At 37.3% G+C, this 12,534-nt stretch overlaps 1 protein-coding gene across 3 annotated transcripts in view; it reads right to left on the reverse strand.

The window, feature by feature from the left end:
- Positions 1-10,357: 10,357 nt before the first annotated feature.
- Positions 10,358-12,534, reverse strand: part of camkmt (calmodulin-lysine N-methyltransferase) — a 157,319-nt gene continuing 155,142 nt past the window's right edge. For all 3 annotated transcript variants that reach the window (XM_038300160.1, XM_038300161.1, XM_038300159.1), the window contains one exon: positions 10,358-10,596. In XM_038300160.1, coding sequence (XP_038156088.1) covers positions 10,498-10,596 — 99 coding nt within the window. In that variant the 3' untranslated portion in view covers positions 10,358-10,497. The remainder of the gene's footprint in view (positions 10,597-12,534) is intronic.

Raw genomic sequence — 12,534 nt, forward strand, 5'->3', positions numbered from 1 at the left:
AATAGGCACATAAATAACGCTAAATGCGGCAGTATAGGGGAATTAAAACCATTTCTTACCTCGAAATTGTCAGAAATACGTTTCTGCTGCCTATTGCTAGCCAAGCCTAAATGAATGTGAGGTGGTGGATGCTTCTGGGGGAGTAGCCTAGTTTTTTTTATGAAATATCAAAATAATGAATCATTTGTTTATATCTTATACACACCCCATTATTTTAATCCCATATCAAACACAGTCTTTTAAAAAATAAATACATAAATAATTTCATGTTTTTAAGTACAATATCATGTTACTCCACAGCCCCCCACCATGGGGGGCTGATGCTATGACGAGGGAGGCTGCAGCCCCCACAGCACCCCCCTTCCCGTGCCACTGGACAGCTGTCAGTCTGGAGAATGCACAAGTCTGATCTGATGCATACTTGGCAAAGAGGGAGGGGCAAGAACAACATCCAAGGATTTTACATGCATTTTTGTCAGCCCAATGACCTTAAGACATAAAAATAACTAATTAAAATGAAATTATAAAATTAAGATATTTTGAAATATTTTGATATATTTTTTTTAGATGTGCAAGATAAATATTTAACTTTTAATGAAGAGTAAAACATCATTTTATTTTTCGTCGGACTGGTGACTGGTATTTCCACCCATTGACTCTCGTTAAAAGTAGCAATAGCTCCTCTGCAATACAAAGGTACAGTATAGGAGAGCAGCGGAGCGGAGGTGCAGCTCTGGTGCACCCTGAGGTGGCAGGAACTGTCATCATAGTTGTTGTGCAGGTGATTGACAGGCACAGTTGCGGGAGGGAAGCAAACCCACTTTATAAAGGCTGGAGTTGAAACAGTTTGGACCTGATCAGCCAAACATCAAAATTAATCAGCAGTCCAAAAGACAGATTGACTCTGTCTTTTTTCAGGACCTGGTCTAGCTACAAGGCTTGGCTAACTGCATGTAGAGAGGCTAATGCTTTATTCTGCTTTCCTGCCTCCTTTTTAGGCAAAGAAGAATGAACAATCTGGGATTCCATGGAAAAAAATTTTTTTTTAAAGACAAAAAAACTACAAAAAATGCACATGCACAACCATGTACCTGCTCCCAAGTGGAATGCCTATTAAACGCATAGGAGATCATGTATGAACCCATTTCTGTTTAAAAGTTGCTGTTCTCATAGCTAATACAAGCTTACTGTGCCCGAACATCCGCCCTAACCCCTAAATCCTTCCATCACTATGTAGAGCGGGGACTATATAGTGAACTCAGTCAACTTACCATTCAGGCAGATGATCACTTCCCCATTGGTCCACTGCACAGTGCATGCGGCATCATTGCTATTGTCGGGTAGCGACAGCCTATGGCGACAACGGGCCGCTGTGACAACAAATCCCATAATGCTTTGCAAGCAGAGTTCTCCGCGCAAAGCCTTCCGGGATATATCTGCCTCTTCTGAGGCCTTTCTTTTCTTTTCATACACTTCGTAGACACGTTTTCTCTTATGACCCTCAGCCATTTTCGATGAACTGTGCTGAGAAAGGTGAGCTTCAATAACTGGCTGTAACCAGAGCTTACCACATACATGCGCCTGAAAGTGCACATGCAGAGAAAAAGATAGTCAACCGGGGTAACATAAACATATCACCAGAATGACTGACAATTAGGAGGAGCACTTATTTAGATGATCCACCAGGAAATAAAAGATAGTCCTCTATACATTTAAATAATACAATTCTAAGAAAATACATAGTTTTTATATATTAGAAAAATATATAGCTGAGTATTAGCTTCTCCATAATTAAACTGGTACATTGTTTTTTTTTAGGTTTGTGACAATATATTGGAACATGCAAAACAAAGATTTGCCTTTACAAAGCCTGAAAAGGGCAAAATTTATGTTCAAAGAGTAAACCTGTACATGAAATTTTGTTTTGATTATTTTTTGGTATACATCTATTTTGAATGTATAGCCCTCCCTTGAGAAAACTCCACCAGCCACCACTGAGTACGGCTGAACTGCAGCTAAGCCCACAGCCTGTGTAAGAGGGAGCTCTGCATTTTTTTTAACTGTGTGTGGATGATAAAGCCTTCTCTTTCATATCTGTTTTGTTTTATGCATCGGCCTACATGTGTGTGCCTCTGTGTAGGCAGGTATTACTAGGTAGGCTTTGTTATTGTGTTTGTTTGGATGTGGAATGGGAAAAAGAGATTTGTTCACAGCTTCTATCGCCTTCTGCCTTCTCTACTTTTTAAAAGATGAGCAAAGTTTAAAATCAAATCATTTCATATTTCTATGCATCCTATTTCTATGCTCCACTGAGAGAGCAACAGCTGCTTCTATCATTGTGAAGCTGCAGTGCAGGAAAGTTCATGAAACTAGGATCAGACTCCTGCAGTAAAGAAACGAGTTTTTCAAACCAGTATCGTCAGTGAAAACATGATTACTCAGCCAACACAGCTCTGAAATGGCATAAAGTTGTTAAAAACACGGTTCTAATCAGATGCAATCAATCTAGCTTATTGTGACTCATCCAAAAAAAAGAATATTGACTAAGTATTTCTTGTGGAAACATTAATATTTTTCTAATTCAAAGGTCATTGGAGTAAGGTGTTGTTTTGTCCCGATCACATCGTTTTACTCAAGAGCAGAAACTGTCATGTAAACGGCTAAAAAATAGGATTTTTCTCCAGTTCTACATATCAGTCATCTATTTTGAGTAGCCCTAAAAGTTTTTTCTGTCTAAAAACCTGAAGGAAAAAGGTTTGTTTTAATCTAAAAGCATTTGTTCCCTCACAGATTTATTGTATTTTTCTCACTTTTTTTGTTTGTTTGTTTTAGATCCTGGTTTCTCATATAATAGAAAACTAAAGATAAAACAATAAAAGGGGGGACTAATACATCACTTATTAACTTTGACCATCTTTTTAATTCAGACACACTTTTTTCAATCTATAAGAGTTTGGATAAGGTCAGGTCTAGCCATAACCTTAGGGTGTTTTAGTATTTAGAGGTGGACTTCCTAGTGGGCTTAAGATCAATGCTCCGCTGGCTAGGTGTTATTTGGATTATAGTCACAAACTTATGCCCTGGAAACAACCCTTAATTTTTTTTGGTTGAGAAGATAATTTATGGTTCTATATATAAGAGCTAGATGTCCAAGTTCACATTACCAACACCATTTTTAAAACCTTATTTTGATGTTCTTTTCCTAAGTTACTTTCATACCAAGAAGTTTCACCTCTGTCTTGAAATCCTGAAAGTTGTGGATATCATCAAGATGTTTTGGTAAGCGCAGGATTCCATCTTCCCGATAATTTCTTACTATTTAGTTTGTGCCGAAGTTTATTATCAAACAACACTCTCGGTGTGAGAATTATTCTATTTTTGTGACAAAGAAATTTCCTATGGATGTTTATTAGAGCAGCTAGGTTTAAAATAAGACAGACGTAATTCAACATGTATGACTTTAAGATGCCTTAAATGACTTAAATGTATATCACCAGGAGTCTTGTTTCAACCCCCTTCCTTAAACATGGAAACATTGAACTCCCCCATATGTTTCTGAATCTCTCCCTGTGATTTGGTGTTTTTTACTTACAGGGTCTTCAACAACAACACAAAAAAAACAGCATCTTGGGAGGTAGAAATAACAGTGGCTCAAAGCTATGATATGCAATAATTCACCCAGAGTATACACAACCTATCCCAAACATAGACATCAGAAAAAGATGTTTTACTTTTATACCATAAACAAGTGTCCGTTTTGTGTGACAGTGATACACATAGTCAGTATATTGAGCTGGAGAGGCAGCCATTATATCTTTGTTCTTTTTGTATCTTTACTGGAAAGTAGACCCACTTGGGAGGTAGAAATGGCAAGCTGTGATGTGCCACTATTCATAAATTGAGCAACCACAACATATACACTGCATCCCAGGCATGGAATGGATGAAAGACCTTTTATTTTTATGAAATAAGCCAGGATCCATATGGTTTACTCTGGACACAAAGAGTCAGCAGAAGAACTGTGGGCTGAATATTTTCACCAACTCACAATGACCATATACTTTATATAGACCCAGGAAAAACTGAAAAGACCATCTCCCACATGGTGAAGCTGATTTAAAACTAGATCATGAAAGATAAAATATGTTACAAATTGCCCAAAGTGTGTATAAACCTAGCAAATCTTTCTTCCAATGCATATACCGAAGGTAAATAAAACTTCTTTTCGTCAGTCATTTCAATGATGGGAGCATTTTGGAGTCCTGACTGTAATTCGGTGGAAGAAGAGGTGGAAATGATGTCGGAAACAGACCCTGATTTCACCTCTTAGTAGAATTTCGAGCTGAAACTATTAGACTTTGGGCACCAAGGAAAACAGCTTTTCAATTACCACATCTAATGAATGAGAAGCAGAAGCAAAACAGGATCAATCAACATTGCTTCTTATGCCACTTTCAGTCTACCTTCACACTTTGTACTTTTAGATTAGTCTCACAGCTCTAATCGTAAATTAGAGTATCAAAATAAGGCAGTATATACAAGTTTTTTTCCTCACAAAAATCAGCAATCAGCTCTGCAGGATAATCTTTGCTCTTCCATACAGAACTGCTCAGTTTTATCTGAAGATACTTTGTATTTATTCCCGAACTATACCAGGACCTCTCAGAGGACGTTTGCATAAAAGTTGTTCAATTAGAATACCTGCAACCTTAACTTAATTGCATAATCCTCATCATCCACCACTCAGTTCCCTGATTCCACTCTTTGCTCTCTTACTCCTTCTGTCCCTTTTTCTCTGCTCCCCGTGCTCGCCTTTCTCCCCTCTCCTCTTTCTCTTCGCTCTCCATCTTGACACAGTGCACTGAGCCTAATCGTGGATAATTGGGTGGGAGGGGCAGTGGGCCGGTCTTGCCTTTGTGTGCAAAGGGCAAGTGGTCAAGTTAATGGGGCCCTTGTGTCGAGCTGGGAGCACTCTGTCTCTCTTTTTCTCTGTTCGATCATTCTCTCTGCCAGTCAATCTCTGCCTCTCAGTCAACTATTTTTTTATTCCATGTTTGAAGCTTTTCCCTGCGGTCTCAATCCAGTTTCCCCACGTTTCCAGCTGCCTCGTACACTTTCCTTCCTCCCAGTCCTTCTCGCCTTCTTCTAGCATCTTTTTTTTCCATCCTCCTCTGCCCTCTCGTCTTTTTCAGCCTTTGTCTTCCTCTCTTTGCCTCCGTCTGTAGCTTTTTCTATCTCTTCTCCTCGCCTCTTCAGGACAATGTTGAGGGAGGAGAGAACAGACCTCTTTAAAATATCAAAAGACAGATCAGGAGGCCCCACTGGTTCCCCCTCCTTCCATGAATTCTCCCTCCCTTCTTCTGACAGATAAACAGAAGAGTGAGCTTGCAGGATTAGCTGCTGTGTGCTGCCGCTCCTCCCTCCTTTCTCCCTCTCTATTTATTCCTAAAGGGGGGGGGGGGGGAGGGGGTCCAATAGGCTTGATATCTGTGTATGCATATAGCTGCATCCGTTTGTCTCATTTTATCAGAAAAAGCTCAGCACACTGGATGCTGTTGTGTTTTAAACACACTGCAGATAGTTTAGGTCTCAAAAAAAATATTACTTTCATGGAGTTTGAAGTCTCAAAACTGATGATTTCTGTTTTTCACACAAGTAACTTTAAACATTTATTGAGGGGAAAAAAATAAAATAAAAAAAAGGAACTCTGCACTAATTTGTTGTGTAAATCACAATAAATTAGTTCCTGGCCTTCTAAAGTGTTGTCTCATTTAAGAATTTACACATCCCAATAAAAATCTGTAGTAAAGATTTAGTGAAGAAAAAATATTTTATTTATTTGAAAACAGCAAGAACAATATTCAAACAGTACAGCAGAAGCAAAACTTATCATAGACCTCTACCATCACAAAGTCTGGATTAATCAAAGAGTTTGATTCAAATGCCCAAATTTCCATCTTAAATTGCATCTCGGTGAGTCTTTAAGATTTCCACAAATTAATGAACAGAACAGCCTTTAGGCTGGTAAAACTGAAATTGTAGATCCATTTTAAAGGTTTTAATAAGCATTTATCAGGTATTGGCTCTTACATTTTTCAATCATTACCTTCAATGTGAACAAGAACCTTACATATTTAACGTATACTACTGCTGCCACTGCAATACATCATTATAACTTTTGCAGGTTTTATTTGAATGTGTATTCATAAACAAACACACGGTTGAGTTTAGTGACAGTAATTCGGCTTTAAAATGTTAAATAATTAACATCTATAGAATTAGGGTTTAAATCTTCACCCTTCGGTTTTAATGGGATATTCAGCTAATTCAGCTGGATGACATTCAAGCACTGCTAGTAGCATATCTGCTACCACTGCAGACAGGATGTGGTCAACGGCTAAGCCAGGCTGCTTTGGATTTCTCAGGATATGTTGAGAAATTTAGGAGCATGAGGGTGGCAACCCAGAGGCACAATTCAAATCCATGTGTGCTACTGATGCAAAACATGGCAGCAAGCAGCCATTGGGACATGTCATAATGGTTAAGACTGCAAAGCTAACCTGCCAAGAAGGATAATTTTACTGCCCTTCAATGCAGATTTAGCACTGTAGTAATGTACTAATTTAATTAATAATCATTTTACCACTCATGCATTGTGTAACGAACAACACATTTAAATTATGACTTCTTAAAATTGTGCCACTTCAACATTGGATACCTGTAAAGACCATTTCTAACAGAAATTGAGGTTTGTTTGTTTTTATGTGGCCACAGAAAGTGATAATCCACATTTTAACAGGAATTACTCTGCTGCCTTTAATATCAAACATTCAATTATTATGTTAACTCAATTAAAAACAGTTGTAAAGTTATGGTAACTGTATAATTTTAGTCCTTGACTAAAGATTTTTTGAGAAAAGGATGCAATTTTACCAATGTTTTTTTTTTTATTGACATTTGTGGGCACTTGGAGTGACATGATGCTGGTTGCAGGTTTCTTTTCAGCACTGGATTCGTATCAAAGAGGAATGATGTATTTGTGTACATTCACAGTGGACGAAGGATAAGCATGTTTTACACAAACAGCGACCAGAAAAACAACAAATCACCCCACAAATACGAAAAAAAAAGTTTGATAAAACACTTTAAACCTATTTGCAAAGAAACATTGTCACAACGGATACAACACTTTCATTCTTTTTTTTTTTTTTTTTACCTTTCTTTCTGAGGCTGATTATCTCATGAGAAATGTAAACAGCAACCACTAGGAGGTACAGCATAGCATCTTGGCTGTTGTGTACACCAGCGGATCACAGTGTAATATGGAAACGCATCACTAGACATCTTCACACCTGCTGTATTAGCGATGTTGCGAGAAACAGGAGACCAGAGGATGTGCTGTATGAGAAACCACCTGAGAACAGTCAGTTGATCAAAACATGGCTGATTTGCTTGAATAAGGTTAAGCAGCAAACATTTGTAAAGTTATGTGTGGATCTCAGGAATAAAAGGTAAAAGATATTTATGTTGGAAATGATGATTGACACCAGTTTCACGCTCCTGATGATTGTTCTCTGCAAACTGAAACTCTGGACATTCAGGCACTCTTTAAATGCAGTATAGACATAGTATAACTATGGTAACAGAGAGATCATGGATTTTTAAAGTGTTATCCATTATGTGTTGATTTTCAAAAAGCCAGCAAAATAAATTCACCTTATACTGTATTTAGATGATCTTACACTGAAAACTTTAAAAAAATCCAAACTTTATTGAGTACATTGTTTTAAAGGGTTATAATCCAATGCTAAGGATGACTGATAAATTCATTGGGCAGACAAATCCTAAACTGTTTTTTTAAGTAACATATTTATAAGGATAAAGCAGAGCTTATTTTGCTGTGTTCTGCAGAAATTTTGAGTAAATTTCTGTACCTCCCTCCTGTGGAGTTCCTCAAAGTTCAATTCTCAGACCTCTCCTTTTACCACTGCATGTTTTCCCATTAGGGTCCTTTTGAAGGCACCTTCGTTAAGTGTTATGCAGATGACTGTAAGATTTGATTTCCAACAAAGCCAACCTCTCTCCAACCCCGCATAAAATACCTCCACTATACGAGTTTATAAGCTTTAATTGATAAGAAAACAAGTCTTGTTCAGTCAGTAATTCATATACTCTTCAGCTGTTATAGGTATCTCACTACCTCACTGTTGTTCTTTACCTGGTACCACCTTAATATACAATGCCAAATCCATGCATGTCATTCACCTTAAAGTACATGAGTCACCGTAAATCTCTGCCTTATTTCTTTTTTTCTCTCGATCCAGTGTATATATTTGAACACACCTTCTTTTGACTATTGAGCCAATGTGAAAAATGAATTTCTCCACTGTGAGATCAATAACGTCTATCTTATCTTATCTTCCGAACTGTTCTGGCATCATCAGTTCCTGTGATATTTGTGCATATCTGTGCAAAATGCTCTGTTGGGTTCATCACCCATGTCCCCAGAGCCAGTCTAAGTTCCCATGGATTGGGTCGCCAAGGCCTCTGTCTCTGACAGCCTCCCCATCCTCTTCGCACCTGTCCCTCATGGTTCCCCCTGCAGGGGATGGCCGCAGTGTCCTACCGCGTGTCTTTCGGGCTGGGCCATTGCTGAAACGCCTTGCGTGATGGAAGAAGTGACAGGATGCTTGGGGCCTGATTCATTCAGCACTCAGGCTGAAGTCATAGGGGTGGTCAAAAAAAACTCCACTGTGGCGAGGCTTCCGGGGTGCACGAGAAGAGAGCTGAGCAAAAAGGCAAAGCTCTCTATTTACCAGTCAGCTTATGTTCCTACCCTCATCTATGGTCATGAAATCTGGGTCATGACTGAAAGAACAAGTTTGCGGATATAAGCGGCTGAAATGAGCTTTGTCAGCAGGGTGGCTGGGCTCTCCCTTAGAGATAGGGTGAAGAGCCTGATTATTCAGGAGGGGCTCAATGTACTACTGTACTTCTGCTCCACATCGAAATAAGTCGGAGAAGGTGGTTTGGATAAATTTTTTGTATGTCCCCTGGATGCCTCCCTCAGGAGCAGGCCCAGGGGATGTGCCAGGAAATCCTGGAGGGACTATGCCTCTCAGCTGGCCTGGGAGCACCTCAGGCTTCCCCCAGCAGAGCTGGAGGAAGTGTCTGGGGAGAGGGAGGGAAATTCTGGGAGTCCCTGCTGAGACTGCTGCCCCCACGACCCAATCCTAGATGAAGCAGGAGAAGTACGCGTGTTCATGAACTAGCTCCTACATACCTTTCCAAACTGATTCAGCCTTGTGTTTGAAGAGATGAAGCTTTGTCCTCTTGGCAAAAGCAAGTTTTATTTTCCCCAATGAATATGCGTACACAATTTAAGTACTGGATTATAGTAAAATTTTCAGTGTGAGATTATACTACTGCAATAACACAGTTTTATTTTGAGGTTTGTTCTATTTGTGCCAATAATTGTGAGTCACACCAAAACCAAATTCAAAGATGTTTGTTGTACTTATCTTCATGTAGAAAAGCTCAAAAACGACATTTAGTTGATACACAAAAATACATCATCTTCTATTCCACAGTATTGGGTCAATAAATGCAAGTACAACAGAAATGTAAGAGCATAATGTGTATTTCCTAGGCACGTTCCCCTCCAAAATAATGGTTTTTGACACAATAACTCAGTTGTCAAGATCCTCAAATCAGTTTAGAAGACTTAAATTTATCACCTGAAACTGTAATTAAAGAGGAAATTTACCGATGACAGTTGAACAATTTAAACCAGGCTGTTCTTTGATCATAACACTAGACGAGTTATACTGTATAAAGTTAATTATAATGCAATACCGATGTGGATTTAATGTGTGTATACTGGGGATTAGTTGTGTTAATTGCTGTAAAAAAAAAAAAAAAAATAGAAAGTAATGAAATCTTCATCTCTGCCAGCAACAAATGTTCTTTTCATCCAAGTGTGCCTTAATGTGTTAATGCCCTGCACTGCTGTAAGAAATGCACAAATGAAGTTCTTTGTACTGACCCCTGACTGGGATGAATGAGATGTTTTAAGAGAAATTAAAGGTGGAAATTAAGGAAGCCGTAAATTGTTGCACACTGCGACGGATGGAGAGTCCAGGCAGAGCCCATGAACACAGTGAGCGGCGTAGGTTACAGTGACTGGTTCCAACAGGGGAAAAATATAAAAGAATACTTGACATGTAGAAAACTGTCATTTAATTTAGTAAAAGGGGGAACTGATGAAGAGCCAAACTAACTACACTGAAAGAATTTAAAATGAATAAATGGAATTTATAGAGCCTTGTAATGTCAATTAATCTTTTTTTTTTTAACTAGTAACTGGTTACCAAGCTGAGTAACTGAGTTACTGCCTTCTGAACTGGAAGGAGCTGTTTAAAATGTTAAATAATACTGGACAATATTAAATAAATGTTAAAAATGGATTATTATGTAGAACAAAAAGCTAATTTTATTTTAGTGAGCTTGATTGACAGGTTGAGGTCCTTTGGTCAGGGTGACGAGGAGAGGATAGTGGATGTTCTCATCGTATGCTTGTTTTCCTTCACTCAGCATCTGGAAAGGATAAAAAAAGATAAGGCACACAGCAGAAATATTAATACGACAGTGTACATGTAGGGGATGAGCAAACAACAAAACATTTAATTAAAGCTCATTTTTTGACAATCGTAAAGGTTGGAGCTAAAAATAAGATTGATTTAGTTTTAATGTTACTTATGCTGGTAGCATTAGTTCATAATTCAGGTTAGGAGGAAATAACTTTTTTTACATTTTAAATCTGGGGTTTTATGTCTAAAATTAAAAAGTTGTTAAACTGGGTATTTTTTAGATCAAATCTAAATGGAGACCAGAGTTATCTGTATTTTTTTTTTCTCCTTTACACAAACTTGTTTTATAAAATAAGTATTCTCCTAAAAAGGCTAAATATGCCCCATCCCAAGTTCAATCTTCATTGGATTTATTTAGTACAGGATGGGAGAGATTGAGTTGATAAGCTTTTTTATCGCTTGAAACAGTTTTTATATTATTCTAATCACATTCTTTATCAATGCAAGTCTATTTCACTGATATGTGAACAGAATTTAAATCAATCCAAAATTTTTACTCTTTAGAAACAGCTTAATGTATCTAGTAAAACACCCCAACCAACGTTCCTGGGAGCCACACCAGTTATATTAATTTTATCCTTATCTTGTATTTAATGTAAAGCAAAGGTTCACTTTTATAACAAATTTTGTTTACCGTTAAAAATATTTATAATAATGTTTCCTAGATTTATTTGTTTAGGCTTTTTTTTTACATGAATGTTTTCATTAAAGTTGTATGAATTAGAAGTAGATTTTTATTTTGTTTTGTTAAATTTTCTTATTAATTTACATTTATTTAATTAATTTCAACTCTGCTTATTCCTTTGTGAATATGCATGAGGACAATTTTATATCAGACTGTTTAAAAACAGCAGAGCTACATTTTGGTTTTGGCACATCTTGCTTTAGCTGGTAGCTTTAGCCTCCAAGCTAATCTAGATTCATGCTTATTAATAAGAACATAATATTATCTACTGCAAGTAAGGTACGAACTGTATCTACCTCTGAAGAGAACTTAACCTCAAGTATCCTGAATTATTCCCTTATTACTCAGTAAAATCAGCCCACAGAAATGTTTGTATAGTTCAATAATTCGAATTATGAAAATACTATCACCATAATAGCATTTACTGATGATTTCTTGAGTTGTAAAGAATATTTCTTCAACATTGTAGAGTGAATGCCCCAAGGAAAGGCCTTTAGCTTTCTTTTTATGCTAACTTGACTGCTTTTTTTGAAAGCTGCAGTAAACCTATTGTTCAGCAAAATGAAAAATAAAAGAAGCTAAAATATTTAGGTTTAATTCAATTATAATTTCAGGGTGTGTTATTGCCTGAGTGAGAACAACAGAAGCTGAGAAGGAAGCCAGATCCACTAATATCCACCCATGTGAGTGCTACACAAACAAGCTGCCCTGTTTAGAACAAATTGGTCTTTTAAAGAGGTTTAATTAAACCATAGTCTGCAGAGATTAGTTTACAGTCAAATAACAAAATATCTGTTATTTGTTTTATGCCTTTCTCTTTAAAACTCCAAAATGCATGGTTCGGTGCATTTTTTTTTTCATTTAAGAAAGAGATGGGTTTTTTTTTATTTCAGATTAATAGGTGACTGAAACATAACATAGTTCTTACTTCTGATAAATCTATTAAATTGATAATCTCCCATAATTCCTTTTGGATGTTGTAGAAAACACAAAGATAAAAAATGTTTTTTGGCTGTAAACAAGTTACATGTGATGCCGAGAGCAACAACCTCAGGAGCAACCTCTAACCAGAAAGCAGAAGGTGTGGCAAGAAAAAAAAAAAAAAACATGGACATATAAATGACATAAATGCTGACTTTAAAATGAGGGACTGCTCTGTTTGCTGTAGCCTGAGTCTTAGAACAGCTGCTTTTACACAAG

Source organism: Cyprinodon tularosa, unplaced genomic scaffold, assembly GCF_016077235.1.
Source record: "Cyprinodon tularosa strain WSP-4 unplaced genomic scaffold, ASM1607723v1 ctg441, whole genome shotgun sequence".
In the NCBI taxonomy this organism is placed as follows: domain Eukaryota; kingdom Metazoa; phylum Chordata; class Actinopteri; order Cyprinodontiformes; family Cyprinodontidae; genus Cyprinodon; species Cyprinodon tularosa.